The following is an 18,685-nucleotide window of genomic DNA, read 5'->3' as shown; positions in this document are numbered from 1 at the left end:
GAGCCTGGCAAGCTACGGAGAGTATCTCACCTGCATGGCAAAACCTGGCAAGCTACCCGTGGCGTATTCGATATGCCAAAAACAGTAAGAACAAGTCTCACAATTTGTTGTGAGACGTTACTCGTGACCACTCGAACAAATCGATGAACAATGGGAGGACAGTGCTACGTATATGTTATATGTATATATGCATGGGCTGGAGCGATATCACAGCGGTAGGGCGTTTGCCTTGCACGCAGCCAACATGGCCGACCCGAGTTCGATTCCTCCACCCCTCTCGGAGAGCCCGGCAAGCTACCGAGAGTATCTGATATGCCAGACACAGTAACAACAAAGTCTCCAATGGAGACGTTACTGGGCCCGCTCGAGCAAATCGATGATCAATGGGAGGGCCTTTATTTTACTTTAAATTAAATAAAAAATTAAAATAAAAATTAAAAGATAAAAGCTTAAAATTTTAATTTTCAGCATGTGGATGTTTACGAATTTTGACAATGTTTTTCAAGGTAGGTTTCAAAAATCCATAAAGGGGTAAAAACATAACTATGTGATACCATTTGAAAATATGTTTTTCTGTTGTTCCTGCTACTGGTTTATATTCTTCCTGATTCTTGAAAGATGATCCTTTGATGTTTATACAGTTTCACATGGTCATGAGATTATACAGGGAACACATTGAAATGTGAAACAAAACAAATACTAAGCTTTATGCCAGAATAATGATGCAGGGAGAAGAAATTTTTCACTGAGATGTTAGTAGATAGTTGATAGAAAAGAATTAACACAACATGCATTATGCATAGAGACCTTTGTTCTTCTTGGCATTTGGGCTACCTAGTGGTCCTCTGCAAATCAAGCACCTTCCCTAGACTTTTTAAGGAATCAACATCAGGGCGAGCACAGTAGGAGGGAGCTTGCCTTGCACGTGGCTGACCCAGGTTCTATCCTCAGCACCCCAAATAGTCCCCTGAACTGCCAGATGTGAGCACAGAGCCAGGAGAAAACCCTGAGCACCCCAGACTGTGATCCAAAACAAAACTTAATCAACAAACAGACACAACGTCAACTTCCTCCTCCACTGCAGCAGAACTCTTAACAGAACTGCATCTTAACAGAACTGAAGGCAGGCAAGGAGGAAGGTGGGACCCCAAGACCAGCCCAGTCTTCTCAGGGAGCAGAACACAGCATGAGACATCTTGCAGCGCCAAAGAGTTTATTTTCCTATCTGAATTCTTAACTTTTTCACACTTAAATAAAGTTCTCGGCCATCTGCCTTGGGCCCTGAAGGAATGACAGAAAAGGAGAAGGCAGCTGGGGATCGACCGAGACCACTGATTGCAGGAAGAAGATAAACACCATTCCAGGGACTAAGGGATGATGGATGGCACCGTGAGAGCACCCAGCCCTCATTAGCATAACACGCTGAATGCAAATGAGAAAATAGATATTGTTTTCAAGTTTCCACTCCAATTTATATCACAGGGCGCAATGCCAACTTTGATTTATAACTCCTCTCTAAGAAATTATTGGTGCAATAAGATTAAATAAATGTTTGTAACCCATTGTAAAATCAGGAACTGAGTAGCGGCTACACAGACCAGGCTAGGCACAGGCATTCAAGTTTTCCATATTCAATCACAACTGGCTTTGGAAACTTGCAGGGCTTCTGCTCTTCTTGCTTGTATTTTTTTATTAGCTGGCTAAAAATTGGAGAAATTCATGTTCTTTTTTTTTTTTTCCATTCTGGAAACTAGGTGAAATCAGGGCTCATCCATTACACATCTGTAGAAAAAGCCTTTAAATAAAGCAAAGATAATGAGAGTCAAGATTTCTAAGGCGAGTTTCAAAGAGAATGCAATCGTGGAAGAGTGCTCGCCCTAGGTGTCCTGAAGGATGGCGCTTTTCCATCTGAATTTCAAATGAGTTGGGAAGAAAATACTAGCCACTATGCATAGCCTGGCCTGGAAACATCCTACTTTTGAAAAGTCAGGTGGTATTGATCTGCACACAAAGCAAAGGGAGATCTGAGGCCAGGGGTCAGGGGCTGGAAACTCACAAGCTCACAGACCAGAGTTTCATCCCCAGCACTGCACGAAGCCCCCAATCCCTCATTCCCTCTAGCACTGGGTGGGCCCCAGAGGTGGCCCTCATGTCACCCAGCACTGCTGGCTCCAAGCTGCTCAGAATCTCAGAGCAACACAATTCAGTGAGTCAGGTACCCCTGAGGGGTGCTGGGCACCCTGAGCACTGCTGAGGAGTCTGAGCTCTCCGGCAGGGACAAGGGAGAACTATCACTTGGGCAGTAGGGGGAGCGGGAAGAACATTTTCAGCAGCAGGAAAGGCTAAAGCAAGACACGTGCTTAGAGAACTTTATGTGAAAAGTCAACCGTGACAGTGGAGCAAAAATTCAAGTCTCTTGCAAACAACAGAACCCAAAAGGAGAGAGAGAGAGAGAGAGAGAGAGAGAGAGAGAGAGAGAGAGAGAGAGAGAGAGAGAGAGCAAAAGGGAATGACCTGCCACAGAGGAAGAGTGGGATTAGGGGGGTGGGGGGTGGGAGGGATGCTGGGACCCGTGGTGGAGGATGGGCGCTGGTGGAGGGATGGGTACTTGATCATTGTATAACTGAAACCCAAGCACAAAAATTTGTAAATCTATAACTGTACCTCATGGTGTTTTACTAATAAAAAAAAATTTAAAAAAAAGAAAATTTGGTTCAAAATTCAAGTCTCAGTTCTATCTTCTCTATTTCTAACTTCCATTCCATTGTTTGGGGGATTAGATTGTGAGGTGTTTATTATTTTTTTAAAAATCATTTTTCGCAATAATGACCCAATTTAGGAAGTATGTGTTTAAAGCATTTTCCCTCATAATACTTGAAGAAATAAACGTTAGTTCCAGAGAGCCAGCACGAAGTGGGAGATGCTGGCCATGTATGTGCAGGGCCCAGGTCCTTGTCTTGATTCCACACACTGACCTCCAAGCACTGTCAGGAGTGAGCCCTGAGGCAGAGCCAGGAGTAAGGTAGCTGTGGTCCCCCAAAGCTAAATAAATAAAATATGAACCCAGGACACTATCACGCAAAGCATTTTTGTACACAAACCCTTTGAACCATTTTTTTTTTCCAGGCTAACACATACTTTTATAGTCAGTTCTTTTATTTATTTTTTTTTTTAGCTTAAGATCAACTGGTGCACGGCAGAGCCTGGCAACCTCTCCGTGGCATATTCTATATGCCAAAAACAGTAACAATAATGGGTCTCATTCCCCTGACCCTAAAAGAGCCTCCAATATGGCAGTGTTGGGAAAGACTAGAGGCTGCTAAAATCTCAGGGCTGGGATGAATGGAGATGTTATTGGTGCTCGCTCAAGTTAATCCATGAACAACGGGATGACAGTGATAAAAATAAAATGTAGAGAGAGGGGCCAAAGTGGCAAACAAAGGGACCTGCATCCTGTACCAAAACTCATCAGTCAGCAAGGAACGGAAACTGCAAGACTCTGCCGAACATCCCAGAGACCTGCATGAAATTCCCGCCGTTATGTGATTTTCTGAACTTGCTGGCACTGAGCTTGGGTGAAGAACCTGATCAGAGGCTCTGAGCCCCCAAAAGCTAGCAGTGGAAGTCACCCGCAGGGGCCAGGGAGAGCCACAGAACCCGGGGGTCTCAGTCCCCCTCACCTGCTTTCAGGACTCGGACAGCACAAACCTAGGCAGGAAGCAAGATCAGTGCCCAGCAGGAACCCAGAAAAGAGAGAGAAACAAAAGAAACTATGGTGCATCCACACAATGGAATACTATGCAGGCTCTAGGAAATAAGAAGTCACGAAATCTGCTTATAAACGGATGGACAGGAAGAGCTTTATGCTGAGTGAGATGAGGTAGAAAGAAAAGAACAGACAGAATAACTGCGCTCATTTGTGTGTCTATAAATAAACACAGTGTGAGACAAATACCCAAAAAGAGTGGAAACAAGGGACAGGATAAGTCCATGGTTGGAAGCTTGCCTCAGGTGGTGTGGGGAGAAGGCAGTTGGGAGAGAGAAGGGACCATTATGACAACGGTGGGTAGAAATGATCACTCTGGATAAGAACTGTGTTTTGAAAGGAGATAAAGGGTCAGACATGATAAACTCTCGTATCTGTATTGCAAACTATGATGCCCAAAAGGAGAGGAGAGGAGAGAGAGAGAGAGAGAGAGAGAGAGAGAGAGAGAGAGAGAGAGAGAGAGAGAGAGAGACTGAGAGAGACTGAGAGAGAAGGAGGGAGAGACAGAGACAGAGAGACAGAGAGAGAAAGAGAGAGAGATCAAGAGAGAGAGAAGAGACAGGGGGTGGAGAGTGAGTGCCTGCCATGAAGGTAATGGAGGGAACTAGAGACGGTGGTGGTGGGAAATGTGCTCTGGTGAAGGGGCAGGTGTTGGAACGTTGTATGACTGAAACCTCATCATGAACAGCTTTGTAACTGTGTATCTCAAGGTGATTCACTAAATAAGTAAATCAATAAATGAATAATAAAGGGCTGCTGATAGCACGTCAGGCATCAGGCTCTGGCACTAGGTGGTGCCTGACAAATACAATGACAGCAGGGTCCCTGCAAGCCTGAGGCTCAGCACAAAGGTCGAGTCAAAGTTCTCCGATCTCTGAAATGACAAAGACCAACCTAAGGACTGAGGAACGGCTAGTGGACAGCAAAGCCAGGGCCTCCTCCACAGATCTCAGAGCACGCAGGCGCTGAAGGGAAGCACGGAAGCCCAGTGCGCTTAGGGAGAAGGTTCTCCTGGTACCAGGCAGTTCTAGAACCTCTCAAACAGTGACCTCAGGGACATGCTATTTAATGAATGCAAGATGGTTACAGGCGTTCTCTAAGAAGGCAAGCGATAACTTGAACCCAGTCAGCTTTATTGACACAAGTAAAATGATTCTAGATTATTTTACATCAGGAAACCTGTATGGCCTATTTCCCATTAGATGTCTGGTGTGAGATTAAAAGAAAAAAAAAACCCAAAGAATTAGGAGATTTCTCTATTTACACACAATTACTAGAAAATAATTACTAACAACTAATAGCAGAACTAGTACCACAGGATTGAAATTAAGATATCAGAAAACTTCAAAATGGTACTCTGTAAGAATAATTGTTAAAAATAAGGAAAGAGAAAAAATGAGAGCATTGGACTAGAAAAGACCTATGTCTTACCATCACCCACTACTTAATAGTTTGTCAACTATTAATTTTTATTATTATTTTTATATTATTTAATATTTAAATTTAATTTTTATTTAATTTTTATTTATTATTTATAAATAAATACTATTTAAATTATTATTATTAATTATTAGTGTTAAAAATAAGGAAAAGAAAATACGAGAGCATTGGACTGGAAAAGACAAAGTTTAATGTCCTACCATCACCCACTACTTAATAGTTTGTCAACTGTATAGTTTCTCTGAAATTTGGATTTGCATAAAACTATAAATGAGAATATATACTTTGAAAACTTTTCACTAGTGGTTGCTAAGTTTCCCTTTCCTCTCTCTTGACAGTCTAGATTTAGAAAATAGAACAGCATTATAAAATTAGAAGATTTCAAAACTTCATTCCAAACCAGAGCTCACATATACACAACAGCTGAGGCTATGTCTAACAAAAATACAAAAACAGTAAAACAGGGACTAAAGCAATAATACAGCCGGTAGGATGCTTGCCTTACTGCCAACCCAGGCTCAATCCCCGCCCCCCGCCATGTGGTCCCCTGAGCCCCATCAGGAGTGACCCTGAGCACAGAGCCAAGAGTGAGCCCTGGGGACCACCGGGTATGGCCCCAAAATCAAAACAAAAAAATTATAATGCTAAAAAGTGGATTTTGATGTGCCCGGATGATGATTATAGAAGTATTAGCCATCTTTTGCCAAAGTGCTATAAAGAGCATCAACTAAGCTCCATAATTTTAGTGTAAGATTATAAGAAAAGGTATTAAATGCATGGTACAAATACAAACTACAGATCTTTTCTATTTTCTGTCTCTAGAAACATGTAAATAATTGTATAATTATTGCTGACTGCAAAACCAGAATTCTTACCCCAAATGCAGTCTTATTCCTGAAACAAATTAATATTAATGTATAAATTAATTAATAAACATAAATTAATATTGTGTTATTAGATATTTACTATCCATTTATGCATGAAACAGTGTTCTTATTTATAAATAATAGAAAGGATTTAATGCTAGGTTGTGCAGGGGAAAATCCTCTTGATCACATGAGTAACCAATAGTGGGTCCATTCATATTGAATCCATAGTTGATCTGCTTTGACCTATCCATTTTTCACTTCAGTTCTATGGTGCAACTTCTTTCACAGGACTCTCATGTTGTAAATATATTTTCAATCTATTAGGTTTTCTATCCAAACATCAAAAAGTTTCACAAGGAGTCTGACAACCTGAAAGAGGTGAACTATTCATCCTCTATTTTAAAACGTTAAAATTTGTTCTTGTTTATACATATTCACATGCTAAAAGCATTTTATCCCCATGTAAGGGGGACAGATATAAGAGTTTCAGAAAAACATTAAAATATAAATGGAACACAAGTGTCTCACTGGGAGGGAGTCACTTTGCTTCCAAGAGAAGCTGTACTCTCTAGGAAGGTGACCTTCTCCACTGATTTCATTCATACAGAGCCCTGTATAACTATTGAAGACTCCTCACCATATTTCTATTGAACTGCATCCACTCAGTAATCTGCAAGCTTACTGTGGGCTTAGAAATTTCAGGCTGTAGAAAACACCCTGCGCATGTGAAACGAGGACAGTAGGTTCGACAATAAAGTTTATTAAGGTTTAGTTGACTTTACCTCGTTTATAATGATCCAGTGACAGTCAAAAGCAACTAAATTAGTCTCCACAACCTAGAACAGAAAGCAAACCATTCGTCAGTAAACATTAATCATTAAAAGCAAACCTAAACTAAATGGATATACTTTGCGAGCGGCAAAAATCAATCCCATGTTAGAAGGGTCTTTGCTGTTCTATTGACGATGGAAAGCATTAACACAGAAGCGCAGACACATTTGTGTTCTATCTATAGACGCCCAGCTTATTAAGGGCTTATTAAGTTTGAAAATATAATTCAACAAATCCTAGAGAAAGATAATTCTTAGCTAAAGAATAATATAATCGATTGTAATTTGAATGAGTGATTAAAATCCCCCTATATATATTCACATCAACTTTGATGGATTTCTATTGTAACTCTATAAATCTTCACAGCTGGGATCTAACAACATTCTGTTCTTCCGGGAATTCCCTGTGTATTCTCTGGCTACTCTCTTTCCACACATAACTTCTATGTTCTGAAAATCATTGTGCCGGTGTGTTGTACAGAGATCTAATTATGAAATTGTCTGGATGTAAAGACTGCAAGCGACTCATATCCGTATTAAATTATCACTGTGCAATTTTAGTAGGCTTTGGGTTGCTAGCAACATGTACAGATAGAAATCTTACGTAAAAGGAAATGCAGACAATATACAGGGTTTTATAACCTCGCCTGACTGAGTCTGAACAAAGCTATTCTTGGCTTAGGTCAAAAATGTCTAATGAGGAGGCAAAGATAGGGTAGTGGCAAGGTGCTGACCTTGCATTCGGCAAACCCAAGGACCCATGTTCTATTCCAGCATCCCATACAGTCGACTGCCATTCATTCAAGGGTGATCCTTGAGCACAGAGCCAGAAGGAAGCACTGAGCACAGTTGCATGTGGTCTGAGCCCTTCCTCACTCAGTGTGAGTGTGTGTGTGCGTGTGTGATGTAGATTATGCACCAACTTTCCAGTTTCTTTGATGTACCATCTAAGGAATGCTCATATGATTCAGACCAAGGGGGATGCAGGCATATAATAAGAGAAACCAACTTAGGTGGATTGATCTTTTATTTTCAGCAATTATATCCAAAGAACAGATTTTTAAACAAAGATACTTTGTACTTAGAAAAAGCAAGACATTGTTATAAAGTGTGAGTTGCATTTTTGTGGTTTTTATTGACAGCCTTCTGGGGAATGACTGACACCTGGGAATGTGTAGACACCAAACAATTAATTCATCTAGTCACCTTTATCTAACACAGTTGTGCCGGAATTTGTGCCGTCTCAAATTCTGGCACAACTGTTACATAATGTGTGTGTAGTAGATGGTGATTTCAATGAGGTATAGATAACAAATAATCATCAAGAAGTTATCTGTTTTCAACTTGGTTTACTTTTGCAATGCATCTGTTCTCAATTTACACATGAAGCTTGTAGAAAATATTGTTCATAAAAGGTCACGGTTTCAGAAATCATTTTATACCAAAATGGCAACCCTTACTTAGTTTATGATTATTTTCTTAATTATCCTAGAAGAATTATCCATAATTTATTACCAACAAAAAGCATTTGAAAATAAGTGCAACCCCATGCAAGTTTAAAGAATAATCGGAGATGGATCAAAAGAAGGAAGCTATCATCACAAAAAGGAATGAAACGTATTAAAATGAGAAGTAGGAAGAATTCTGAGAAAAGAAAAGTGATAGTCCCAACCTAGCTTAAAAGCAATACTAGTAGTAAAGAGAAGAATTAATCTAACTTAAATTGTCCTGGTTTGATGACCTACATCATGTGGACAGAATAAGCAAAATGGAGACTATGAGAATTCTGCATTAATTTGTAACATTTGCTAAGTAAATAGTAAACTTCTGCAGCAACATTTATAAAATAAATATAAAGTAAGAGTTAGACTATTATTATCCTAATAATTTGTCTAGACCATTAAACTTTCACACAGTCTGTCTTGAAATAAGCTTTAAGGCAAAATACAAAACTGGATAGAGTCACAGAAACCGTTTTACCTCTGAGTGAAGAAGAAGTGTCTTATCTAAGGCCATGAACTTATTCCTTTTACCATCTTCCTTCTCTAATTCTTTTTTTTTTCTTCTCTAATTCTTATAACTTGAAAAATACTATCCTTTCATTTGACTAATGATTTCTAAGATGTAAGACATTTAGTAGTGAAACTTCATACATAAACAAGGGAAAAATCTTACCATAAATTAGTAGATAAAGAAATAAACCATTTACACAATAATTTGAATTCCTGGGGCGGACTGAACTGCCTGGCTTTCTGTGGTGGTACTAGACAGACCCTGAAATAAATTTCCATTTGGGCAAGACATTACATTGCGGGTGGACTTGTTGATTAATGTAGCCTCCATTTTCTATTGGAGCACATTTGTATTAATTCATCTATTCACCTTTATCTAACAACCATCAAATTTTAATGCTCAAAGCAACCTTAAGTGTTGTTTGTGATTTTTTTAAAGCATAGTTTCAAACGCAAGCCGTATTTGCTGGCCTTGTCATGAATACTGAATATTCACGACTATTTTTTACAAGCCCACTGGGGATGGGAAGCAAAAAAAAAAAAATAGAACTATACTAAAAGGCCCTTCAAGAAAAGAAAACAAAGATATGTCTTTTTAATTATCAAGCAAAACGCACCTGGATACAGAACTAAACTCGAGTTATTACGATCACAGCTTGTTAAAGATACTTTGGACATTTTTATTGCTAAGTCCTACAAAGCAAGTGAATGCTTCTGGCCGTTATCCTCTGACTGGTCAGGGAAGGCAGCGGCCGTGCCTGAGGTCGAGGTGGACACGGCCACGCAGATGCCAGTGCAAGTCCTCGACTCTCCAATGATTGACTGCCATTAAAGTTGATCAGTGTGGAAGTGCCACTAATTTGAAAAAGTGACAAATCTGTACTGAAAAGAACAGTTAGTGAAGGTCAGAGAAGGATGAGAGATGAGTTCAGAGCATGAATCCTTAGAAGCCACGTTGGCTTGTTCCTGCAAGCAATGGCTAGGAGCACAGTGGGGTGAATAGACACAGATGCATCACTTAGAGAGTAAAATCACAGTAGACTTAAATATAATATATATATTTAATATATTTAATATTTAATATATATATGGTCACGGTCCAGTCACGGTCCTCCCGTTGTTTATTGATTTGTTCAAGCGGACCCAGTAACATTGTGAGACTTGTTACTGTGTTTGGCATATCGAATACGCCACGGGGAGCTTGCCAGGCTCTGCCGTGCGGGCGAGATACTCTCGGTAGCTTGCTGGGCTCTCTGAGAGGGGCGGAGGAATCGAACTCGGGTTGGCCATGTTGGCTGCGTGCAAGGCAAATGCCCTACCGCTGTGCTATCGTTCCAGCCCATTATATATATATATATATATATATATATATATATATATATATAAACATTTATGCTTTTAACCTATCAAATAGCTCCGACACTGTGCACACTTTTTGAGAAACATTTACACGAATTAAAATTCCAGCTCTTCATTTATATAATAAAATTCGACTAATGACTAAAAATCTTAACATATTTATTCCAATATCCTCCTGGGGGACTTTGTGGCCACACCCACTGTGCTCAAAGGTCAGGTAGAGAAGAGCTCAGGGACCAGATGTGTCACCAAGGATCAAAGGATCAGAGATCAAAGATGAAGGATGTAAGATCAAAGGATCAAGGATCAAGGATCAAAGGTTTGCTGTGTAGAAGGGAAGCGACTCACCCAGGTTCTAGCTCTAAATTTCTAAACTTTGATTGTACTTACTTCTCTCCATTTAATGTATTTAGCCTATGACATGCTGTATCAAACTAGTGCTCTCAAACTTGAAGAACTGAATTACTTTTGGATGGAGTTAAGAAGCTATTAGAAAACACTTTGGAATATTTAAACCTTTATACATTCCATGTTTGGACTAGAGTTCAATAGAAATAAAAATGTTTCTTTTCACCATTTTATTTTTATACGTAGTCCACCTCCTATTTCAGGCTGGAGCGATAGCACAGCGGGTAGGGTGTTCGCCTTACGAGCGGCCAACATAGCCGACCTGAGTTCGATTCTTCCGCCCCTCTCGGAGATCCCAGCAAGCTACCGGGAGTATCTCACCCGCACGGCAGAGCCTGGCAAGCTACCGGTGACATATTCGATATACCAAACACAGTAATGACAAGTCTCATAATGGAGACGTTACTGGGCCCGCTTGAGCAAATCGATGAACAACGGGAGGACCGTGACCATGACCATGACGTAGTCCACCTCCTATTTCAGCAGTAAATATACTATTTGAGGCCAATGGATAGGATCAAATAATTAGACATTTTTCCTCATGAGTGGAAACCTATGTTAAATCTAAGCACAAGGTTTCTTCACTCACTCAACTCTTTATACAAATTATTACATATCAAAAGGGTAAAAACACGCTAGCCCAGCAGTGCTCAGGGCTTACTCCTGGCTCTGAGCTTAGGGGTCACTCCTGGTGAGCTTGGGGGACCATATGAGGTGCCAGAGATTGAACCCAAGTGTAAGGCACACAAGGCAAATGTCTTCCCTGTTGTACTATCTCTCTGGCCAACAGCTTACCGTTAATCCAAAATTCCAAAACCCTTTTTATTACTAGAAAATATTACAGTTCCTAAAATATGTATCCTTCTACTAAAGGGTTGAAAAATATAGTGGACCAGAGATTCTATAATGCTCAGACAATCAAAAGGAGAGAACGGAAGTTGGGGAAACGGCTCAGTGGGCTACAGTGCTCTTGTGTGCAGAAGGCCCAGCGTCAAAGTCCCAACAACACACACTCCCCGAGCACGGCCCCAAGCACGGATCAGGAGTCGCCTGACCATACCAGGTGAGGCCCCCAAACCGCAGATTAGAAGAACAGAACTAACCAGTACAACGAACAAACGGAAAACCTGAGGCAGTGAAGATGCTAGCATGCTGCAAAGATAGCGGGAGGGCCCTGTCCTTGCACGTGGACAACCTGGGTCCAATAGTGGCACCCCTGAGGGTCCCCCAAGTCCCGCCCAAAGTAAGTCCCCGGGACTGGAGGAACAGTCCAGTGGGTAGGATGCTCGCCTTGCATGTGGCTGACCCAGCCTCCCATATGTCCCCTGAGCACGGCCAGAAGCAACCCCTGGGCAGTCCAGGGTGTGGTCAAAATAAATAAATGAGCAAATAAAAGTAGCAGGGATTAAGAAACTATGGATTTTCCTCCATGCTGTGGTTCTTTCTTTCTTTCTTTCTTTCTTTCTTTCTTTCTTTCTTTCTTTCTTTCTTTCTCCCTCTCTTTTTTTCCCTCCCTCCCTCCCTCCCTTCCTTCCTTCCTTCCTTCCTTCCTTCCTTCCTTCCTTCCTTCCTTCCTTCCTTCCTTCCTTTCTGTGGGTCCTGGGCAGCTGGCCACATCCTGGACCGTCCTCCCGGCACCTGCGCTGGCGCTCAGTGTGGACCCCACGTGGTCTCTGTTCTTGTCCCACCATCTGCCCCCACTCGGTGCCTTTTGCTAATGAGTCCTGACACCCATCCTCTACCTGGAGACCGGGCATACATCCTCATCCAAATCCAAATCCTCTTATCATCACTGCTAGTGTCACCTCAGCCAGGAGATGCTTGGCTGATTGTGACTGTTCAGTCTGGCTTCCCACAGCCTGGGAGGTGGACACGGGCCACCCCGAGATCTGGTGCCCAACAAGCTCCCTGCCCTGCTCCTGATGGGTAAGAGACAGAATCTCTCTCAGCTCCTTGCAAAGGGCAAAGACCCGTCCTGGGCCTGAATCTTAAAACAGCAAGTGGAAAAAAAGGAATCAGATTCAGGATTCGAATACTTGCTTATGAAGGTATAATACAGGTATGACCATTATTCTCAGAGCAGGGAATCACTGTGTTAGGGTCATTTTTTTTTACTTGTATTAGCAATGTGCCTTTAGATTATTATTTTTTTTGAGCTTCCTACAGGCTGAATCATGCCCAATAAAGAGAAGTACAGTGAGCTGAAAACCCAATCAATCATCCCAAACTTTTTTATACTAATGTTTTAATATCTTTTTTAATGTTAACTCTCGGTATAGGAGAAAGTTACCTTATGTGTTTTAGCCAAAGGACTTTGGCAGAGTAAATGAATTCTTAGGTATATCTGGCAAGCAAATGAATGAGAAATCTTCCTTGGACTTTTATCAACATTCAAAACGATAACTTTGGCACTTAATTTTGGCACTTAATCGCTGGGATTTTTGAAACTGAAATAAATTTGAGCTTTCTCGCTACCTTGAGTCAAATAAACGGGAAAAAAAATCGTATAGAAAAGTCCATTGATCACCTCCTGAGCCCCCACGGCTGTGAACCTTCATGCCTTCACTTTGTTGCCTTTGATCTCTCTCTCTCCCATCCTCTGATTCTCAACATTCAGAAACCAAAGGAAATGGTGAATCCGTTTCTCCCTTCACTTCCTGCATCCCAGGAGGCGCTGTCCCTGCTCCGCTGCTCTTTCTCACAAGGAGCACGCCTTCAACGTCCTCGTAATCAGAGAGTGTTTGCTTAAATAAGCAGGATGGAGGGACAGACACATTTCCCCTCCCTCCATCCTGTTTTTTGCTGCATCTTCTCTCTGCCTCTGCGCTGGCCTCCTGGACTTCCCTTCCAGTGAAAAGAGCTCAGAGCACCCAGCTCCCATGAGAACATCACCTCATCATGTACAACCTCTGCGACCACCCACTGGTGATCGGACCCACGCATGTAGCCCACTTGAAACAAACACGCTTCTTTATTGTCTTTCTGAGCATTAGGCTATAAATATTTGGTTTCACAGCACAGGAAACAATTCTTTTCTTTTGTTTTGTGGTCATACCCTATGATGCTCAGGGGTTACTCCTGGTGCTGTTCAGGGGACGCTACAGGATGTCAGGGACCACAAACCCAGGTTGGCCGCAAGCAAGTCAAACGCCCTCCCTATTGACTCTGTACTATTGCTTCCGCCCACATCATTTTGTCCTCATCATTGGTCAAACTCCAGGTACAATCAGTGACACATAAGAGGGGTTCTACAAATGTATTGTCAATTGCAAGGCAAGGTAGACTTTCACTAAATCTTGTTTTCAGATGGGGGCGTGTGTTTGTGGAAGTAAGTAACTCCATAAGGGGGCTAGAGAGAGTGCAGGGGTCAAGACATGCATCCTGCATCTGGCTGCAGGAGGTTTAACCCCTGGTGCTGCATGGTTCCCTGAGCACTAGAGGGCCAGCCCTGAAGGCACCGGAGGTCCCAGGAGCTTGAATTGGGCAATCCTGCACCAAAGGATCCCAGCAATGACACACCCTGAAGCCTTGAACCCCTGCAGTGCACACACCTCTGAGCACCCCAGGGCGTTGTCTTCCAACAATATAACTGCACCGCCATCACTGGTGTTTACATGGTTATGGATTTGCCCACTACATCCGGAACTAAACAATTTGATCAAAAATTGCTGAAAAAAATTGCATTCAATGCCCTGCCACAGAGGCAGGGTGGGGATGGGGGGAATGGGGGGGGGGGTGGGAGGGATACTGGGATTTGTGGTGGTGGGAAATGGGCACTGGTGGAGGGATGGGTATTTGATCATTGTATAACTGAAACCCAAGCACAAAATTTGTAAGTCTACAACTGTACCTCATGATGTCTCACTAATAAAAATTTTTAAAAAAAGCATTCAATGAAATTTTATTTCAAAACTTAAGTAAATGGCAAAAACGCTACTCAATCAACTTACATTAACTAGGAAGATTTTGATAAATTATGTCATCCAAAACATACAAGGTCAGATGAAAAGTGCTCTCATATGCCACTGATAGGGATGTAAATACTGCTGGGCCAAAGAGATAATACAGTGGGGAGGGCACTCGCCTTGAATACAGTCAACTGGGTTTGATCTCCAAAACTACCTATAGTCTCCTGAGCCAAGAAAGTCCTGATAACAGAGATAGGAGTAAGCCCTGAGCACCTCCAGGTGTGGTCCCCAAACAAAAAGAATTGGTACAATCCCAATGAAAAATATCACAGAGGATTCTCAGAAAATTAAAATTAGAACTACCATATCATCTAGCCCTTTTAGGGATCTATTCAGATACATGAAAACACTGAACTGAAAAAGATATTTGCACTCCTATATGTATTTCAGCATTATTCATTATAGTCGAGATACGGAAGCAACTTATGTGTCTAGCAATGGATGGACGAAGGAAAACATGGTATATAGGACCAAGGAATACCACCAAGCTTCTCACAAAAACAGAACCTTGTCATTTGTTACATCACAGATGTGCCTGGCAGAAATAAGTCAAAACCAGAAAGACAAAGACCAGCTGACTTAACACCAATGTGCAATAAAGAAAACCAAAACAAACTAAATTAAAAAACAATAACCCAGGCTGGGGTGCAGGCACAGGGGCACATTAACCCCTCTGACCCTGGTTTGAATACCTGGCACCATACAGTCAGAACTGAGCACTGCCAGGGGTCAATCCTGAGCACACTGTCAGAAACACCTGAGCACTGCTGGGTCTGATGCCAAAATCACACCAGCAATTCTTTGTACATCCCTAAAACAAAAGAATGGTGATCATTATCTGGGGCAGATGTATGGAGTATTAAGAGAATGTAGAGGACGTCATTTGGAAGGTGGTCGAGGTAATTAGAACTGGGGTCATGTGTGTATCACATATTTCAAAGCATTTTAAGTACGGTTTTAGATAGTGATCTTAGTCATAATAATGTTTTTTTTTGCTTTTTTGGGTCACACCCGGCAATGCTCAGGTGTTACTCCTGGCTCTGCACTCAGGAATTACTCCTGCCAGTGCTCAGGGGACCATATGGGATGCTGGGATTCGAACCCGGGTTGGCCGCGTGCAAGGCAAATGCCCTACCCGCTGTGTTATCGCTCCAGCCCCAGTCATAATAATTTTTAAAAGCTCTGGAAATAGACACTGGAGAGAGCAAGTGAGCAAGATGTTTCCTTTGCAAGCTGCCAATCTCCGCTGCATACCCAACACCCAATATGATTACCCAAGCACCACCAAGAGTGATCCCTGAGCTCCGTGCTAGAAATAAGCCCTGAGCACAGATGGGTATGGGCCGCAAACAAAAAATGAGTAATAAAAAGAAACAAAACCAAAATGGAAGCTCCCTGAAGCTGAGAACCCTGAGATTATGCATTGTTATAAAAAGAGGATCAAAATTCAATAATCAGGCTTGACTTTCTGTGCCAGTTATGTTTATTGACATATATTACTAATTCAGGCTCAATTTCCTATTTGAATAGTCCTATGTGCACAAGTGTACAGTTAGGACTAAGAGAATAGACGTACTCAAAGTTCTAGAACATTACAAATGGCTAAAAATGCTAATATTTTTGTTCTACTCTTCTTCCACTCCATTTCTTTATGCCACTGTTTGAAATCTTTTTGTCAATACAAACAACTAGGTGTGCTTTTATTCAATTCTGTAAAATCCCCCTGAATATTTAGAGACAATCTATAATAACAATAAAAATGAATATTTGAATGTTTAGTATGTTCCAGGAGCTAAGCACTATTATAAATATGATCATTCATTATATTCACACAATCTCTTTATGATATAGGCATTCCATTTACACCCACCTTTTATTGTGAAGAACTGAAGCAGATAGGAGGTAAGTAATTCAAGCACATCACGAGGTAGTCAGTCACTTACAATTATCCCTCTCAAATACACATACACATACACATCCTTCCTTCACACACTTCAGAAAACGTTCTACTTTCTTCAAAACTAAAATAATTAGAGCTTTCCTAGGAGTGACCCCAGAGTTCTGAGCCAAGAGTAAGCCCTTGTTCCCACTTGGTGTGACCCCAAAGTAAGCAGGCAAAATGTTTAATCAAAATGAATACCCTGATATCAGACCTACTTATACAAAATGCATGAAGGAACACCTCGGCAGGACTCTCCAGGCTCTTGACCTCAGCGAGATGGTCAGTAATCTGAGCCCTGTGTCCAAGGAAGCAAGAGCAGGAACAGACACTCGAGATTAATGGACCAAAGTTCCTGCACTGAGAGGAAATGAGGCCTGAGCACTGAGATTCAGCACATCACACACCAAAGAGCTCCTGTGAAAGGTACACAAAGTGCTCTCTGAGCTCCATGGCAACAACTAACACAAAGAGCAAGAAAAGCCCATCAAAACTGGGGTGCGGGATTAATAGACTCTTCACTTCATACCAGCAAGAAAGATCCAGAAGCCTGGACCAGGGCTGGTGTGATGCGCAAGGAAGCCTCGTTCCCTGCCAGCGGGACCAGCTTGGTCCAGCCTCGTGGCAGCACATCTGGAGAACATTCTGACTTTCAGAGGTGCCTGGAGCTTGGACCATCGGAGGAAGCCCATGTTTCTCTCTTTCTTACACTTGCGTTTCTCTAGGTAAACTCCTTGGGGGATCACAGCGAGCATTGCTCAGGACTTACTCCTGGCCCTGCACTCAGGACTTACTCCCCGCAGCGCTCATGGGGGACCATCTGGGAGCTGGGGATCAAACCGCGGTTGAACCCCTGCAAGGCAGATCACACACCTGCTTCACCATCTCTCAGCCCCCAAGGGAAATTTTTTTAAAGAAAGCTGTTTTATTTCAGAAGAAAGAAAGAAGGAAGGAAGGAAGGAAGGAAGGAAGGAAGGAAGGAAGGAAGGAAGGAAGGAAGGAAGGGGAAGGAAGGAAGGAAGGAAGGAAGGAAGGAAGGAAGGAAGGAAGGAAGGAAGGAAGGAAGGAAGGAAGGAAAAAAGGAAGGAAGGAAGGAAGGAAAAAAGGAAGGAAGGAAGGAAGGAGAAAGAAAGAAAGAAACAAAAAAAGAAAGAAAGAAAAAAAGAAAGAAAGAAAGAAAGAAAGAAAGAAAGAAAGAAAGAAAGAAAGAAAGAAAACTGAACAGGGCTTTCATTTGACCCTGCTACTCTGCTGCTGCTTATTTCGAGAACACAACGTGCTTAATTCAAACGGGTCTATGCAACACTACGGGAATGACAACTAAGAAGCTGTATGCACAGAGAATTATGGAACTGAAACAAAAGATAAGACAACGTGATGGAAACTGGGAAACTGAAACTGACCCGTAAATGAAACAAGAGAAAGGAGGGAGAAACATTCCTCTTGTGACCCCAATTAATGGAGTCAGGGGCCCACCAGACCACCGGATTTCTAGGAGCGGACTGGACCCAACAGGTTTATGGGAGCACCCGGGAGAAGGCCCCTGAGGCTGCACTCTGGGCGAGACAGACTAACATGGGCTCCTCTCAGGCACCTGAAGGCCGTTTCATATGGGAAGGATGCATGGAATATTTTTCCTTTTGCCAACTAGCTCTGTATCTCCTGTATGTAGATTGCAGCCCACTCTAAGAGGATAAAAGAGAGACCCTCTCAGCAAATGCGCTGCAAGTCTCTTTCTCTTCTGACTTGGAGTCCTCAGCGCTGAGCCTCTAATAAATCCACCATCCTATCCTGAGCTTTCTCTGTCTCTCTCCTCTCTCTCTCTCTCTCTGCTCACTCACAGCCCATGCAAGCACAACATTATATTCATTGAAGATGTATTTACAACAGCCAGGATCTGGAAACAGCCCAAGGGACAACAATAGATGAGTGGATTTTAAAAAAATGTGGCAGATAGACACAATGGAATACTACTCAGCCATGACAAAAGATGAAATCTTGCAGTTTGCTGCAACTAGGATGGAACAGGAGGAAGCCATTTGAAGTAAAATGATTTGAAAAGAAAGAAAACGATAAACACAGCTGATCTTACTC

At 42.0% G+C, this 18,685-nt stretch overlaps 1 protein-coding gene across 3 annotated transcripts in view; it reads right to left on the bottom strand.

Moving 5' to 3' along the window:
- Positions 1-18,685, bottom strand: part of GRID2 (glutamate ionotropic receptor delta type subunit 2) — a 1,415,717-nt gene that overhangs the window by 545,925 nt on the left and 851,107 nt on the right. For all 3 annotated transcript variants that reach the window (XM_056106635.1, XM_056106637.1, XM_056106634.1), the window contains one exon: positions 6,858-6,911. In XM_056106635.1, coding sequence (XP_055962610.1) covers positions 6,858-6,911 — 54 coding nt within the window. The remainder of the gene's footprint in view (positions 1-6,857; positions 6,912-18,685) is intronic.

Source organism: Sorex fumeus, unplaced genomic scaffold (assembly GCF_029834395.1).
Source record: "Sorex fumeus unplaced genomic scaffold, SorFum_2.1 ptg000136l, whole genome shotgun sequence".
In the NCBI taxonomy this organism is placed as follows: domain Eukaryota; kingdom Metazoa; phylum Chordata; class Mammalia; order Eulipotyphla; family Soricidae; genus Sorex; species Sorex fumeus.
The sequence above is the reverse complement of the archived record's forward strand: the minus strand, read 5'-3'. Positions and strand labels throughout refer to the sequence as shown.